This window comes from Halichoeres trimaculatus, unplaced genomic scaffold, assembly GCF_033239565.1.
Source record: "Halichoeres trimaculatus isolate MK-OKI-2021-1 unplaced genomic scaffold, fHalTri1.1 fHalTri1_scaffold_10, whole genome shotgun sequence".
Classification (NCBI taxonomy): Eukaryota; Metazoa; Chordata; class Actinopteri; order Labriformes; family Labridae; genus Halichoeres; species Halichoeres trimaculatus.
The window spans coordinates 25,052,609-25,067,760 of NW_027437187.1; the positions used below are offsets into that span (position 1 = coordinate 25,052,609).

At 39.7% G+C, this 15,152-nt stretch overlaps 1 protein-coding gene across 1 annotated transcript; it reads right to left on the reverse strand.

Annotated features, from left to right (window-relative positions):
* Window positions 1–51: 51 nt before the first annotated feature.
* On the reverse strand, window positions 52–15,152 carry appl2 (adaptor protein, phosphotyrosine interaction, PH domain and leucine zipper containing 2). The gene is made up of 21 exons (XM_074678583.1): window positions 14,978–15,152; window positions 13,052–13,150; window positions 12,731–12,790; window positions 11,740–11,811; window positions 10,756–10,843; window positions 10,308–10,349; window positions 10,159–10,217; window positions 9,589–9,735; window positions 8,474–8,556; window positions 8,094–8,246; window positions 6,479–6,667; window positions 6,345–6,387; window positions 6,081–6,137; window positions 5,720–5,814; window positions 4,276–4,428; window positions 4,008–4,060; window positions 3,655–3,829; window positions 3,191–3,227; window positions 2,928–3,083; window positions 2,771–2,818; window positions 52–2,183 (listed from the first exon to the last, which is right to left on the reverse strand). The coding sequence occupies exons 1-21, from the start codon at window positions 15,032–15,034 to the stop codon at window positions 2,052–2,054; spliced, it is 1,998 nt and encodes a 665-aa protein (XP_074534684.1). The 5' UTR covers window positions 15,035–15,152; the 3' UTR covers window positions 52–2,051.

Below are 15,152 nucleotides of genomic sequence, written 5' to 3' on the forward strand. Positions count from 1 at the left end.
CTTTCTTTAATAAAAGCTCCTGGTGTTCATTTTAAAAGCTTTTGATGTAAAGAAATAAAGCATTACTGCTGTAAGAAAAAAAATGACGTTTATTAAAGATTGCATGTTAACATTGGCTTTAGAAAAGGACAAATGGAGTGCAAAGAATTATGGGATTCTGTCGACTTCAGCTTTTTACAAAAGACAGAAAATGGGAAGCAAATGCAGTCCTTCCTTTTTTTTTTACACTGAAATGTATTTTCATCTTTCTGCACCATGAAGTACCCAGATTCCTCCTGATGTTCTTTATTTACAAAGCACACATTTTTTTCTGGACTGTACTGCTGCCACCTCATACAGTTAGAGGATTTGATTTGCTGGAGCAATTTATCAAGAAGAACACAGACAACTGCAGGTGTTGGTCAGGAAATAGGACAGGAAATAGCAGACAGTGACTGATTAGCTGAGCATGTTTGTTTTCGTTGCTGCAGTTTTATTTAAGGTGTGGTTGAAGCGTCTCAACCTGGACCAATAAGAGTCTGTCGGATGGGTTTACTACATATCTCAAACAGAAATAACCGTTAATGACCTGTAGGGAATGTTTGAAATTCCTGCAAAACATAAATTGGTCTGTGAAAAAGATGGAGGACAAACACTGGGAAAAGGAGGATGATGGCAGGTCTAGATCAAGAGGTACCAAGATGATTTAGAGTAGAAACAGCAAGCAGACACAGCAGTCAACACAGTTTAACTTTCAGGATCAATCTCAAGTCAGGGAGTTTTTCCTTATCTTAAACACACAGCGCACGAATGTCACGGATCACTGATGAATCGTCTATCAGATCAAGAGCAACATAACTGCACTGGGATGTTGAGGGAATGTAGAAACTCACAGATCAATCACTGTCCCTCCAGTCTTTCTGCTTTGATCAGTTTTCATGTGCGTGAGCAAGGAGTAAATGATACGTCCATGTGTTACTGTAAGGTTTCACTTTCTGTCAGTAATACAGCTCATTGCTCAAAGCAGACGTTTTAATCTTCTGCAAAGGGACTGAGAGAGAACGCCAGTTTAATCATGCACTGAATCAGTCCCAGCATACCGGCTCTGAAAGCTTTTAATGCAGGCAACTCTGATTACACATCATACAGACACTCAAACAGTTCATATTTACAAAGGCTTTCCAGACAGAGTGCAACAGACTTTTCATTTCACTGAAGAAGATTTGGGCTGTTTCAGGAGAACCCGGCATACAGATAATCTGAAGACTTTGTAGTACCTGTAATAGAGTTTAACTCTAAAACGAGACAAAAATTCAGTTTAACAGCAATGCTTTAGAGAATGGCAGAACGAATAAAACCATAAAATCTATTTCCAAATGATCATTTTGTCCAAGATAATAAAGAATACAACATAAAGAAGAGGAAGTTAGCTTATTTTAAGGACTTCAAAGATTTAGATGCTTCAATTTCTCAGTTAGTGCCTTCTATAATCATTTAGCATCTTGACGGATTCTTTCTATCGCGGGAAGTGCATTATCTTTTTGAACAAACAAAAGTTAAAGTATTTGCATACACATTAACATGTGAAACTATGTAAAGGAAGAAACTCTCCATATGGACTGAAGACTATGTAAACTGTAAAATAAATGTAAACCTAAAATGATGCAACACCATATCTTAGATGTCTGAAATATAAGAAGACGAGGAAACATAGCATCTATATAGTGTCCCTTTTGATGTAAGTACCATCAGAATGGTTTAAAAACAAATTCAATCACCCACCCTGCAGTCTGACCTGAGAAAAGCAGATCTAATGGAGCCCAAAAGATGTGCTTTTAGGTCCAGGAACCCCCTGCCAAAGTCCTCTGCTCTCATTACAGCAAAAACTGGAGACATAGTAACACAGGGTGAGTAAAGTGAACTACACTCTCTAAAATGGGTGTTACAGTACCAGAGTTAGGGCATGGAGGTCATGATGATAACTTCATCCAGGGAAAGCAATCTCTCCTGGGTAGAAGATGGACCGGGGCCCTGGTAGCAGGAGTCTGGGGTTTACTTTTGAGTAAGATGGACTAGGCCTCAGACTCCAGGTCTTCTTGTCCATCTCCGTTGGCTGTGTCGCCTGTCTCAGGCTCCAGCAGCAGGAATTTGCCATCGTTGGTTAGTGGCATGTTTCTGATCAGCTGGGCAAGGGCTTCTGGATCCTTAAAAAAAAAACAAGAGAGAGTTGATTATCAGTCTTCAACTCAAAATATGACAATATTTACTGAATGTTACCACTTTGTGGACTTTTTAATGATAGTGCTTGGTTCATTTAACCTCCTCTGATTGTTTTCATAATTTTTTACATGTTCGGTGAGTTTTGCTCTTTACTTACATCTTTATCTGGCTGGGGCTTTTAAAAAAGTTGCTGTGATTGAGGGTTAAAGAGTTAAAATACTTGTTCTGGTAAAAATAAAAAATAAAAAGCTTAGCAGAGGATGAAGGATGCATTTAAAAACTTAAATTTTCTGAAATTATTGACAGGATAAGAGAAAGCTAGAAAATGGATAAGAGTGAAATTCAGAGTAAATGAATTCATTCTTGTCTTGATCCAACAGTTACTTTTTGTTCCAAAAAATCTGCTGAAATTTGTAGTTCTTTTTTGTCCAAAAATAGCTAACTCAATATTAGATCATCATGTATTTTCTATATGATTTCATATCAATGCTATGCTTTATGTTTAAAGATTTTGAAATCAATTCCAAAGACTTTGATTGGTGTTTTCATATTTCTCTCATGATAACTGTACCTTCTTTGCCTCTGTGATCTCCTTCGCCAGGTTTATGGTGTAACATATCTGTAAAGAGAGGCAAACAGATAAACTTTCATATACACCGTTAACGCATCAGCTCACAGATTTCCTTCTTTACAAACTGTCAATGTAAGGTGTGTGTGTGTGTGTGAACCTTTTCTCCCTCTGTGTTGCTCTCAAATATGAAGGCGCTAAATGACGGCTCTCCTTCCTCATCTTCCTCGCTCCAGTCTCTGCCCTCCACCACAAATCCCATCAGCCTCCCGTTCTCCTGGTGGGCTGCAAATTGGGAGACCTCTCCAAGCTGAAACTGCAAAACAAGAGAAAAAAAGATTTTCTTGATGAGAGCCCAATAAAAGGAGTGAACCTCTTGACCTTGAAGAAAATAGAAAAGATGTTCTTACGAGGAGTACATACACTTATTCTGGTGACTTGAGTCTGTGGGTCAATCAGCCTGTGGAGAAGACAGAAAGGACACTTCAGTCACATTATAAAGACCTTGCACTCAGTAAAAAGTCCCTTCAGGCTCAGAAATTATTCTTTTGTTATGGAGCTCTTGTCCGTCTTCCTGAAAATCTTTAACAGCTACAGTTAATACTCTGTCAACAAGGTGAAACCACTTACAAACCTGGAAATAATTCAGGTTTTTACAACAACTCGACCTCAGCTCGGTATGATACCCGAATGCAAAACAGAAAGTGTTATTTGTTGCAGATAATGCCTGAGGCTTGAGCATGTTCTTGTCTAAGGTTTCTTTGTAGCCTTCAGGCAGTAATATTTGGCACTACAAGCCAGTTGTTAGCTGTTGTTAGTTTTAGATAATGAGGCCCACTGAAATCTTTGTCTGTGCTCATGTAGCATGGAAATGAGATCATTAATACCTGAGGTTACTGCTGGTGACCATGAGGTGGGACTCAGTGGTCCTGAAGATGTTGTGAATGGCTCGAGCAGCCAGCACCTGCCTCATGGCCTCATAGATAACTTCCTGATTGTTGCCGCAGCGCACCGCCATGGAGCCCAGGAAACGCACGGCAAATACTTGCTGGAGGAGGGAATCTGTGGAAGCACAAAAACATCGACAACACGTCAGCAGCACAAACGCTCAGGGGCAGTAAATATAAAGAAGAACAGGAACACTGGTGCAGCATCATTATCACAAGGAACACAAACACGGCTATAGCTGCTGGAACAGAATTGGGATCATTATCTTGTATTTGGAAGAGAAAATGATTACCGTCACTTTCTGTTGAACAGTCATCATCTGTTTCTCCAAACGGATTTGTGCGTCTGTCAGGAAGGGAGGGAACACATGCCAAGAAAAAAACAATTAGACCCCCTGCATTAAGCCATTATGAAGCATTCAGCTTCCTGGAAATCATGTAATAATCACCACACGGCCGACTTTCAGGAAATTAGCATCGCCCAGCAGAACCTCATTTCTGCTCCTCTTTGGTAAACATGCACCCACACAAACACACTCCCAGCCCCAGACGTCTCCTCACCTCCCTCCGGCTCTGTTCTGGTCCTGAAACTCAGAGGCTGGTAGCATGATGTCAAACTGGATGGGCGTCCCGGGGGCTATCAGGTCCTCTGGTTCCAGTGAAGCTCCTGGATTCTGGGAACCACCAGTTGTGTGCACACCTCCTGGTTTTGCTCTGCAGGAAGAAAACAGAGAGGAGTGTCAGAAGAAAGGCAATCAAAGTGAAACAAAACAATTTTTTTTCCACAGTTCCTCATTTTATGTGTGTATGTGGATAGTCTTTTATGACTGACTTGAGAAACTATGCTTCATTTGTTCAGGTCAGTAAGAGAGCTCCTTTCATGCAAGAATACCATGACTTTTCAGTTTTAGCTGGTAGTTTACAGCTAGCACTGAGATTTTTCTGAGGATTCAGGTCCCGCAACCCCAAGATTCTGTGGCACGGTGGTTTGAAAGAGGCCACAAGACTTGTGCATGCTGTTGCTTGACTTTATAGGTTATTCATTTTTGTAGGTGGCTGGGATGTGCTGATTCTTGCACATCTGTCATCATCACTCTCTTCTCAGTGGATACTGACTGTATGTATGTGTTTTTTGTTTTTTTTACTAATAAAGCTTAAATTGAATTTGAATTTGATTTACAAAGATGTGAAAGTATCCCTTGTTGTGCTCTAATCACCCCATGTCCTTAAGTCACTAAAAAGACTATTTTAACAGTATTCTGTGGGTTAGATTGTCATTGTTCTAAAGTTGAGTCTGGTTGGGGCTGCGGTGAAGTGTATAGTTTAGAGGCACTCTTGCTAAATATGTTCAAGTATTTCCAGAAAGAAACACAAGGGAACCAGTTGTTATAGATAAGCTCAAGCCAAAACATTTCCTGGATGTTATCTGGATGCTGACTTAATTGTTTGAGAGCCATCGGAAACATTATATGAACGTGAGCTGGCTGGCTCAAAGAAATCAGCGCAGGACTACAGATCAGTTTCTGCATTGCTCTATTGGGCTCGAATCCCACTCTACTTGTGTTTGTAAATAATTCATTTTTCCCACTTTTAATTACACATTTAACGAGCTGAAACCTATAAATTGGTGTGTGTGAGAAAGCACATGACTAAAGCAGAGGACAAGGAGTGACAACAATGGCCTCTTCTGTTGCTAGTACAAGTACCAGTCATATGTAACTCATACAGCCCCACTTCAAAAAAAAGCTTAATATCTCTTTAAGAAAGACTGACGCACACTGCTTTAACCCACTTCTATTGTCTGAAAAGAAACAAATCAGTCACTTCAATGACAATCATCTTAAGTAATCAAAGATAAGTACGTTCTTCCTCCTCCCTTCCTCAGAAAACTGAAAAAATAATGATTTCTTTCTCATGAACACAAACAGTAAATGTAGATTAAACTGTCAGGTTAGGTTTTTTGCAAAGCTAAAAATCTAAATACTGGGAGCAATTCAGGCCGTACCTGTCAGGGTTTGGTGAGCCTTCTGGTCTCTTCTCAAAGCTTGTGATGGGGGTGACAGCCTGGATGGCTGTTTGGTTTAGACGGATTGCCACAGCCTGACAAGAAGAGACGAACACATTATAGGTTAACAGCTATGTGTCATCAGGATCAGGTGAGTCACTAATAAACCAGAAAAATGTAAATGTGTGTTAAATATCTAAAACATCATCTGGGTTTCTCTTTGTCACTATTGTATTTAAACCTGTCTTCGCTGTGTGTGCAGGGAGGTGAAGAGAGTTTGAAAACACTTCTACATAGATGTTTGGTCTACTAGGTTTTATTTCTAACTCCCAATGTGGATACTGTTAAGACAGTGTGTTACCTCTGGGTTGTCGGTCAGATAAATCTGTCTGGAGATATTGTTCACAGTGCAGATCCACTAAAGAAAAAACACACACATTCACATTATGTCATTTTCTAGATCCCAAATGAGCTATCAGAACTCTCATGACTGATACCAGTAGTAAAATGCCAGCCACATGTATCCAGACAGGTCTTTCATTCTCTATGACTGAAACTCACATCAGTATATCTTTTTGGGGTGAAAATGAAAACAAAACTGTTTACATGCTGCCTTTACACTTACTTCTTCATATTCCCTTTTGCTCTCGGCTTGGAGAATCATTGACCTATGAACATAAGTAAAGATGCGGAGGATTGAAAAACATTATGTCCAAAAATGTTATTCACCGCATTAGAGATGTCATCAAGTGTACGTACGTTTTGCCTGAGGGGGAGGTTATCTGGAAACAGTAGCGTCTGTCCTCACAGTCTATGGCCATAACAGAGCTGTTGTCCAGGTCCAGAACCATTCCACCTGCAACTGCCCCACGTGGCTGGCACATGAGGTTCCCTCCCTGGGTGAAGAAGAAGAGTCGGTCCCAGGCTGTGGTCACCAGGCCTGTCTTACTGGAGCAAAAAAAAAAACAAAGAAGGAGAGTTAAAAATAAACCTTCATTAAGGATAAGACTGTGACTGACATAGAAATAGACTTTGTGTAGCGTATTAAAAGTTGGAAAAGAAACACAACAGAGAAATAGATTTTTGACACTATATCCGCTTTTTATTTCATTTTTTTTCTGGCATTCCTTCAAAACTATTTTTTTTCTTTTCTCTTCACTTACCTGCTTTTATTCTTTTTTTCTTTATATAAAAGTTAAATTTGTCTAACAAAAACAACAAATTATTTAAAAAAAAGCAGGTTTGGACAGAGACTTTCACACTGGATTTCAAATGAGCAGATAAAGAGATGTGAAAAAAAAAGGCTCTTCTTCATTTCTTCATGTAGTTTAGTACAATAGATTAGAACAAACACTTGAAAATAATGCTTATTATGACTCTGAGAATAAGAGCTGGTAATTCAATCCAAATGACACTGTTGTTTTTGTAATCCTCGTTTATTGTTCTCGATAGCCTTTTTTTGCTCTTGGCACTGAGGTTTTATTATTCTGTCGTGTAAGCCTGCCTTTGTTTTTCCTGCAGTTTTTGTCACAGCTGTTTTGTTCTTGCTATCATGGTTTCTGTTCATAAAACACAACATAATTAAGCCCTGACTCACTTATTTATCAAAACAAAGCGACAGGTGTATGATTCATCTGAGTTGCTCATCTGTAATCCCTCCTGGTACAGTCTGTGGAAAAAAATATTTCCTGATAAATATTCTGTCATTAATATGGAGGTGTGTGTCTCATGCTGCCATGGCTGACTCACAGCAGTCATATTGAGACACTTTGAAATAGAAAACGCTCTCTGGACTCGGCTCCATTTGACAAGTGTTTGCTGCTGCTGCTGGCACAGTGTGTCATTAAACAGAAGGGCATTGTGAGGAAACCTTCTCTCTGGTGTCATACACATTTGTCAACGACTTTGGATGTATGTGAGGGAGAGACTGAGTTTGACAGCGCTGACATTTCACTAAATCACACAGCGGGATGCATTACAGTTTTACCCCCTGAAGCCATTAAGGAAGTCTCACTGCTCAAACATCCATCCTGCAATAACCTGACAGTGCATACTGTCAACATGTTACCTGATCCACCAACTGCTGTGACAGATTTATTGTTTACCATGTTCCTGCATATTTTGTGCAACTTCAGCAAAGGAAGCAAAAATATATCCTCCGTTGAGTACGGTTATTTTAACATTTAATACGTAATTTACCTCCTACTGAAATGCTTATGATAGCACTTTTAATTTCAATCAATTTTCAAATTAGTTTGTTTCATTTAAAAAGGACAGGACTACCCCCTCAATGTGATATGAGCGAGGAATGCTGCGTGAAAAGGAGGTGTCCTTTAGTTCAGCTTTATAACACAATGAGTGTAGTTAATCTTACTTCCTAATGTTGAGGTAGCCAGCCTTCTGGATAAGTGTGCGATTGACAGGGTCAGTGTCCTTATCTGGCATATACACAGTGTCCTCCACAGACAGGAGCTCCTTCTGGGACACTCTCATGGACTCTGCTTCTGTATCCAGCTGGGTCTGGATGCTGGACAAAAAACAGTGCCACACAGGCCAGGTCAGTGTCAGGGGAATTCCATTAGTCTTATTGTGCTCTGACATATCCAGACACACATGCTTAAGACTGAAATTAATGAGTATGAATCTATAAAATAATGTAACAATAGTAAATTTCACATATGTAAGAAAAGTGTTGGGATTTCAAAGTATTCTGTTCTATGTGATACAAAAATAACAGTCAAAGAGGCTGCCTACCTTTGAGTCATGCTGGAAACAGAGGACAGAAAGCTGTCGGTCTTCTTTGCCACCATCTCAATTCCTTTTTTAAAGAAGCCGATCTGCAGAGAGAAGGTTACAATGACCTTGTCATTTGTGTGTTTTCAGTATTTTCATGTAATGGCATTAACAGTTCACTTGGATGCACAGAGAGCTGCAAATGAATTATTATTATTTTCTTTAATTATTCCTGACTAGTTCTTCTCGAAAAATATAAATAAATTGTAAAATAACCTGTAGCCTACTAATTGATATTGAAACAACTTGCAAATGCCATTTATATCCAAGTGGGAATCACTGATTTAAACATTTATACGATCCTAAAACATAAGAAGCTGAACCAAACACATTTTTTCTTTGTATTAATACATCTTGAAAAAAATGACTGTTGTTTGACAATATTTCAGTCATGCTAGTGACTGAGGTCATAGGGTACAGAAAATTGCTTCATTAAAGTATTTTAGATGTCATGGACACACCTCATACTAATCAGAATTATCAGAATACATGTAAAGCAGGGATCGGTCGAGCAGATTATCAGTGCAGATATTCAGAATTTTTGAGGCATATCGGCTTCGGACTTTTTTATTATCCGTTGTTTTGGCTCCGATGCAGCCACGCCTCTCTGTCTGCAGTCACTACTCTGTCTCTAGCATTGTTCCAACCAAAGCACCATGTAATTGGTAACACACATAGCCATTTTTTTGGAAAACTATACTTTAGAAAACCTCAGGGAGCTATTTTTTTTTTTTTAAGTTTTAATTCAACTTTATAAGACATGCCACTTAGCCTGAGAGCTGTTTAATAAACATGTTCTTAAATTCATCTGAATGAAGTTAAGTGCCAGAGTTTGTATCATTCAACTTTTAGAGGCCAGTATTTTCACTTTTATTGTAAATGAATATCGGCTACAAATATTGGCTATAGGCTTCAGTGACAACTAATAATTGGTATCAGCCCTAAAAAAAACATATCAGTCTATCTCTTATCTCTAAAGATCTGGGAATATGTTTAAGTCTTCGTAAACATATTCATCTTCAACACTGGTAGATAACAGGGTTTAGCCTGGTTGTCCACCATCAGCTGCTCTGTACCTGTGCCTGTGTGTAGCCCAGCATTGGCTCCAGCATGGCCACTCTCTTGCGATACTGCAGGGCATTGAGAGCGCAGTAGTACTGCAGTGAAGCCTGGTGCAGCTTCCTTCTAGTGTAGGCCACCTCCTTCATCAGGTCAGACTTCATCTATCCAGACAGGTGAGGGTTAAACATGCAAATGTGGACTATGCACAATTTGAAGCTCTGCACATACACATGCTTGAGAAATATGCAAACACTTAGCCTCCTCTCTTCTCTCACACACATACAAATGAGCAACACAGCTGCATTATCCTGCACGACCAAGGGGGTGAGGCGACACAGTCAATAAAAGCTAAAGCGGGTCTTATCTCTGCAGCCATTAGAGTCAATAGTGTTGTAACAGCTTCATAACAGCAGTTGGACCTGGCCATAGAGGAATATCAAACTCTACATATCCGTATTTCAAATGACTACAAAACACTCTGGCTGCATTATCAGGGCATTACAGCTCTGCAAAACCTTTCAAAGCTTGTGATCAATAATAAATAAAAAAAGCTCCACAGGTAAAGCACTTCACAGTCACCTCACCTTCTCATTCTCCTTCTTCTTGGGCAATCGGCTGTATTTGACCATAGCTGCCTCATGCTCTGCAGGAGAGGAAAGAGAGGGGAAATTAGGAACAGATAGAACCTGCGGGTGGGATTTGTAGCCAGGAACAGTTAAGGATTTATACCTACCGTCAGTGGCAATGGTGAATATTTCCTTCAGTGTGCTTATCTCTGTAACAATCAATAAAGAGAATCTTTATTAAAGCCACATCTTGATACAGAACTTCCTGAAATAAGCTGATAACTGCAGCTGTTTGAAATGCTCATACTACATGTGAAATGTATTATTTATTTGAGCGCTTTGACACATGAAGGATGCTCTCTTTGCTTTAATTTTTTAATTGTCATTACCGAGAACAGATCCAGTTCCTGTAATAGTGTGTCAATTATCTTAGAATGAGCATTAAGGTGCTGGTAATGAACAGCAACATCCTCATTTGCAGTCACGCTGGAAACCTCTGTTGCATGTCACTTCCTCTCTCACTCATCTCTTGTCTGTAATCTCGGTTATAAAGGCGTCTAATACCCTGACACAGCTTTGATTAAACATGTTTCATGATACTCCATGTGGCCTCACCTGTGAGGTCTTTCTCTCTGAACTGAATCAAAGGAAAGACCATGCTGTCAGCCATCTGGTTAGCAAGATCAGAGTGAAGCGCGTTCAGCTGCATGACACAAAACAGATAATGCAAAAATATCATCCAGTGCGGAGAACACAAACAGAAAATGCACTCACGCAAAGCAGCCTGAGGGATTTTGGTTTATCTTAATGTGTATGAAGAGATTTTGTGCCAGTTATTATTCCTGCAGCAATCTGCAAAGTAAGACTTTTAGCAAAATGGGTGCATTTTATTGTGGAACAGTCCATTTGGTGAAGAGATAAAACTTTCTATTTACTACGTTATTGGAATCAGGGCGACATAATGCACACAAATCCTGATCTACTTTTTTTATGCTTATCAACAAGTTACACACCAACATCTGAAAAGCCGACATCTGGTTTAATCTACATGATTTAGCAAGTGCTAAAGTTCAGTGGATTAGGTGTGGGACTAGGCCTCATTGTAACTGTGAAATGAGTTTTCTGTTAATCAGGAGGTAAAGGTCAGGGAAACAATCAACCTGTGTCCTCCGTATGTATCTGTGTGTGTGTGTGTGTGTGTGTGTGTGTGTGTGTGTGTCCTAAATCCTATGAAGTGCTGACTGTGCACATTAGTGGACCCCTATAGCTGAAAGTGAAAGGCCCATCTGTTTTGTCTCTATATCTGGACCACACACCCCTCCTTCAGACCGTCATCTATCGATCATTGTATGTACCTCACTGTCCTCATGGTGTCATTTTAAAATCATTTCATCTCTCACAGGGAGGATAATGCTCAGGTCTTGTCATTTAGGTCATTTTCACAGTTTGTATGGGAGCACAGATTCAACGTCCTTCACAGCCCAACAAAGAACCAGCTACTTACTGTGCTATAGTTTATTATCCACTCTCTTCTGCTGAGATTGCAAACACACACACACACACACAGAAGCAACAACAAAATGCAAACACAAGCCTCACCTCCCCTACAGTTTTGGCGAAGTTCTGCAGAGTGTTGATTACCTCTTCGTCACCTTTTCCAAGGGCAAAATTCTACAGAGAAGATAAAGAGAGAACGTTTCAGCTATAAAATTGCATAATGATTTTTCTTGACTAACTAGGGGCTGAGAAGAAGAAGAAGAAAAGGTACCCTGGGCTGCCAGGATTCCTGCCGCATCCCTTTTATGGAGCAAAGCCAGAGATGCCAATAAGTCCCGTGCCAAGACGCTGAGTTTTTAGCCTCATTAAAAGGAGCTCAAAGGTGCAGCCAATAGAAGTTAGAGCAGACTTTATTTTAAATGTCCACTCATCTATTGAAGTGGATTCCAACAAAGTTAACTCCTCCATTTATCTTGCTCTTCTAGTCTGACAGATACAGCTATGCTGAAAAGCCCGTATTAAAATATTTTCTTTTCTAAAGAGCTTCATAAATGCCAAAAGAAAGTCATCAAGGTTATCTCAGAAGATTGCACAAATACTAACATGCTCTTTAGACGTAGGGCAGACAAATATGACTGAAACAGGAAAACAAAGCTCGGATGAAAATATCAAATGTGAAGAAGCTTGTTTCAACAGCTAATCCTGGTAGCGTTTTGGAAATAGGTTCCTTTGTTTATAAAAATAAAACTGGGGAAAAATTCTGTTTTCATTAATGTGTCCACTCTAATTTTTTTTTTTTTTTTTCGAGATAATATACCATCTTTTCTTGCAGATTCTAATTTCTTTTTTTATTTGAGGTATATCAAATTGAAACACACATATTTCTTTTGAAAAGAACATTGGATAAAATATTATTCAGAGGCAGAGTTTACATTCAAATAAATTTGATATATAAACGTACATCCTGAAGAATAGCACCATAATATCAATACAACATTTGAGCTTCACAACTTGAGAGCCATGTCAGTATTACTCTCCATACAGCCTTTGGAAAGTGCATGCTTGATAACCCTAACCAAACACCCACGCTTACCTTCTTCTCATATTCCAGAAGTTGCTGTGAGAGCTGCTCTGTGGCCAGCCCCATCTCACTCTATAGAAAGCAGAAAGAAAGAAAATGAGGGGTTCAGCCTCTGACAGCACATGGATTATTCTACAGCACTCAATGCATATCACTCTTACAGAGCAAAGTGCGCCCAAAACAAGTTCAAAACTCCAATGTAACTCCACTTAAACCTGGTCACAAAGATTTGTCGCTGTTTGTACATCATCCATCTGCCTTTACACACCCACACATCATACAGAGTAGATCTACAGGCTGCATATCTATGTCTATTTATGTTTGTTTATTTACCTGTGCTCCATACACCCTCTGCATCGCTTGAAGCAGCTTGTTAGTGTAGTCTGTAAGATTTGCAGCATCTTCTTCAAATACACTGAGCAAGGAGCGAGTCTGAGGAACAAAACATAAACATACTTTCATAAATGTGATGAGGAAGAACGCAACGCAGCCTGATGATAGTAAACCAAAAGTACCAGAAAACTAACCACTGGAAAGTGTTTTGGATGTGGAAATAAGAGGATCCTTTTGTAAAAACACAACAAGGATCTTCTAATAGCAAGTATGACTCAAGGAATTATTTCAGCAAACAAAACTTGTTTGAGAGGCAATGCAAGCTAGCGACTGATACAATAATCACCCTTCACTCTGCTTATTTAATAACTGATTATCTGGTTCAATATTGATCTTTCAAGCAAAAATCCAGAATATTACTGGGATGCAGCTTCTAAAATGTGTGGATTTTATCTTTGTAGATTCAGTATCTTTGTGATTATGATCACTGCTCAGACAATGGGATAACTGGGGGATTTCTTTTAATTACTCAGAAGTTATGATGTCAAATTGTGCTACTTTAGACATGTTGCAGGAAACTGAAACAGAAATGAATCAGCAAAATTTTAGATAAAAATTATAGTTGGTTGCAACAGTTATCATGAACACATGAAGAATAACAGAATTGTAAAATGAAATGCCTATATAGATAACTCAAGAGGAAGATTGCTATTGAATAGTCAAATGTTCCTGGGCCACTGGTGACACATGAAACTTGTATGGTGCCTGTATTAAAAGATAAAACCTGGTTAGTGCAAATCTTTAACCCTTTAAAGGCATAGGATAACAACATGATCAGTACTGGAAGGGAATCATTAGACAGTAAACACAAATGTTGTTGGCTGCATTATCCACAGGAATACTGCAGAGCTGTTTACAACTACAAGTAAATGCAGCCTGATTTTACTGCAGGCTATCTATGCAAACTCGGAATATCCTGTTGAGTGTAGTTTCCCCTTGCATAAACAGGTGCAGCAAGGCAGGGCAGATGAAGTGAAAGGGAACACACCCATCTACCTAAGTCTGTTCAGAGGTTGACTTTCACAGAAACATTTGGAGTAATGTTGCACAATACAGTAATCACTTAGAGTGTTATCAACCAGGCAGATTGGTATTTGATAACAATGAAAGCCGATATGAGTTTCTTGTTTGGAGAATCTGCATTATGGGGGACTGAATGACCCTAGAGTATGTGCTGCACTAAAGAGGTCAGCCCTGTTTGATGAAAGAGTGATGCAACAGTCAGCTGACAATAAAGGCATCAAAGACTATCACGTTTCACTTTATGATCACTAACATCCTTGTATGTCTTGGTGGAACTCTGCATTTCAGACCATCAAACAATACATTAACTGCAACCATTTCAGCCCTGTTGCAGGCTATTGACTTACTCCAAAGAATAATGGAAACCCCTCCCACATCCTGCCTATCAGGCCCAGTTCGGCCCCAACACAGAGTCTACAGCCAGAATTTATCTTCCTACGACACTGTAAAATCTGTAAAATCTGTAAAATCACACAGTTACAGTAGTATATCTGTTATTCTGCTATGTTCATGACATCATATAGTGGTGGGAGTCGATCATACACCTCACACAGAGAGGAGCACAGTGATGGGGTACCTCTAGCTCTGTGACTATAACACTGAAGCGCTAAAACGATATTTATGACGGCCTATAGTAACTGCGACTGTGTTTACATCGGAAAAGCGCAGCCACTCCTTACGCAGGATTATGTTGCCATAACAAAGTGTCAATTGAGAGCTGTCACCGACCAGCCTACAACGAGAACAAGAGTCATCCTGGGCTAGCAAGCTAATTTCTGCGTTCATAACGTCTTTGATGTGACAGTTGTGTCTTCAAACGTCTCGTAATCAACACAGGCCTACCTGAGGACTGTCCTGCAAGGCGTCCTCCAGGAGCAGTTTGTGATGTACGGCCGGCATCTTGTTAGCGTTGGAGGAAAGGGAACGGCTTGAATTATTCAGTGCGTGGACTCCGTTTCCCAGAGGTCTGCGCGCGGGTTAGAGGAACACGTAGGAGTTGGAGGCGGGCCCAAGCTTG

Excerpts from the sequence above, each read along its gene's own strand:
- appl2 (XM_074678583.1), bottom strand. The coding sequence starts at position 15,034 with ATGCCGGCCGTACATCACAAACTGCTCCTGGAGGACGCCTTGCAGGAC. Across the intron at positions 9,736-10,158 it reads AGAAGAAGGAGAATGAGAAG|ATGAAGTCTGACCTGATGAA; the intron begins GTGAGGTGACTG and ends CTGTCTGGATAG. Across the intron at positions 8,557-9,588 it reads TGGGCTACACACAGGCACAG|ATCGGCTTCTTTAAAAAAGG; the intron begins GTACAGAGCAGC and ends TTCTCTCTGCAG.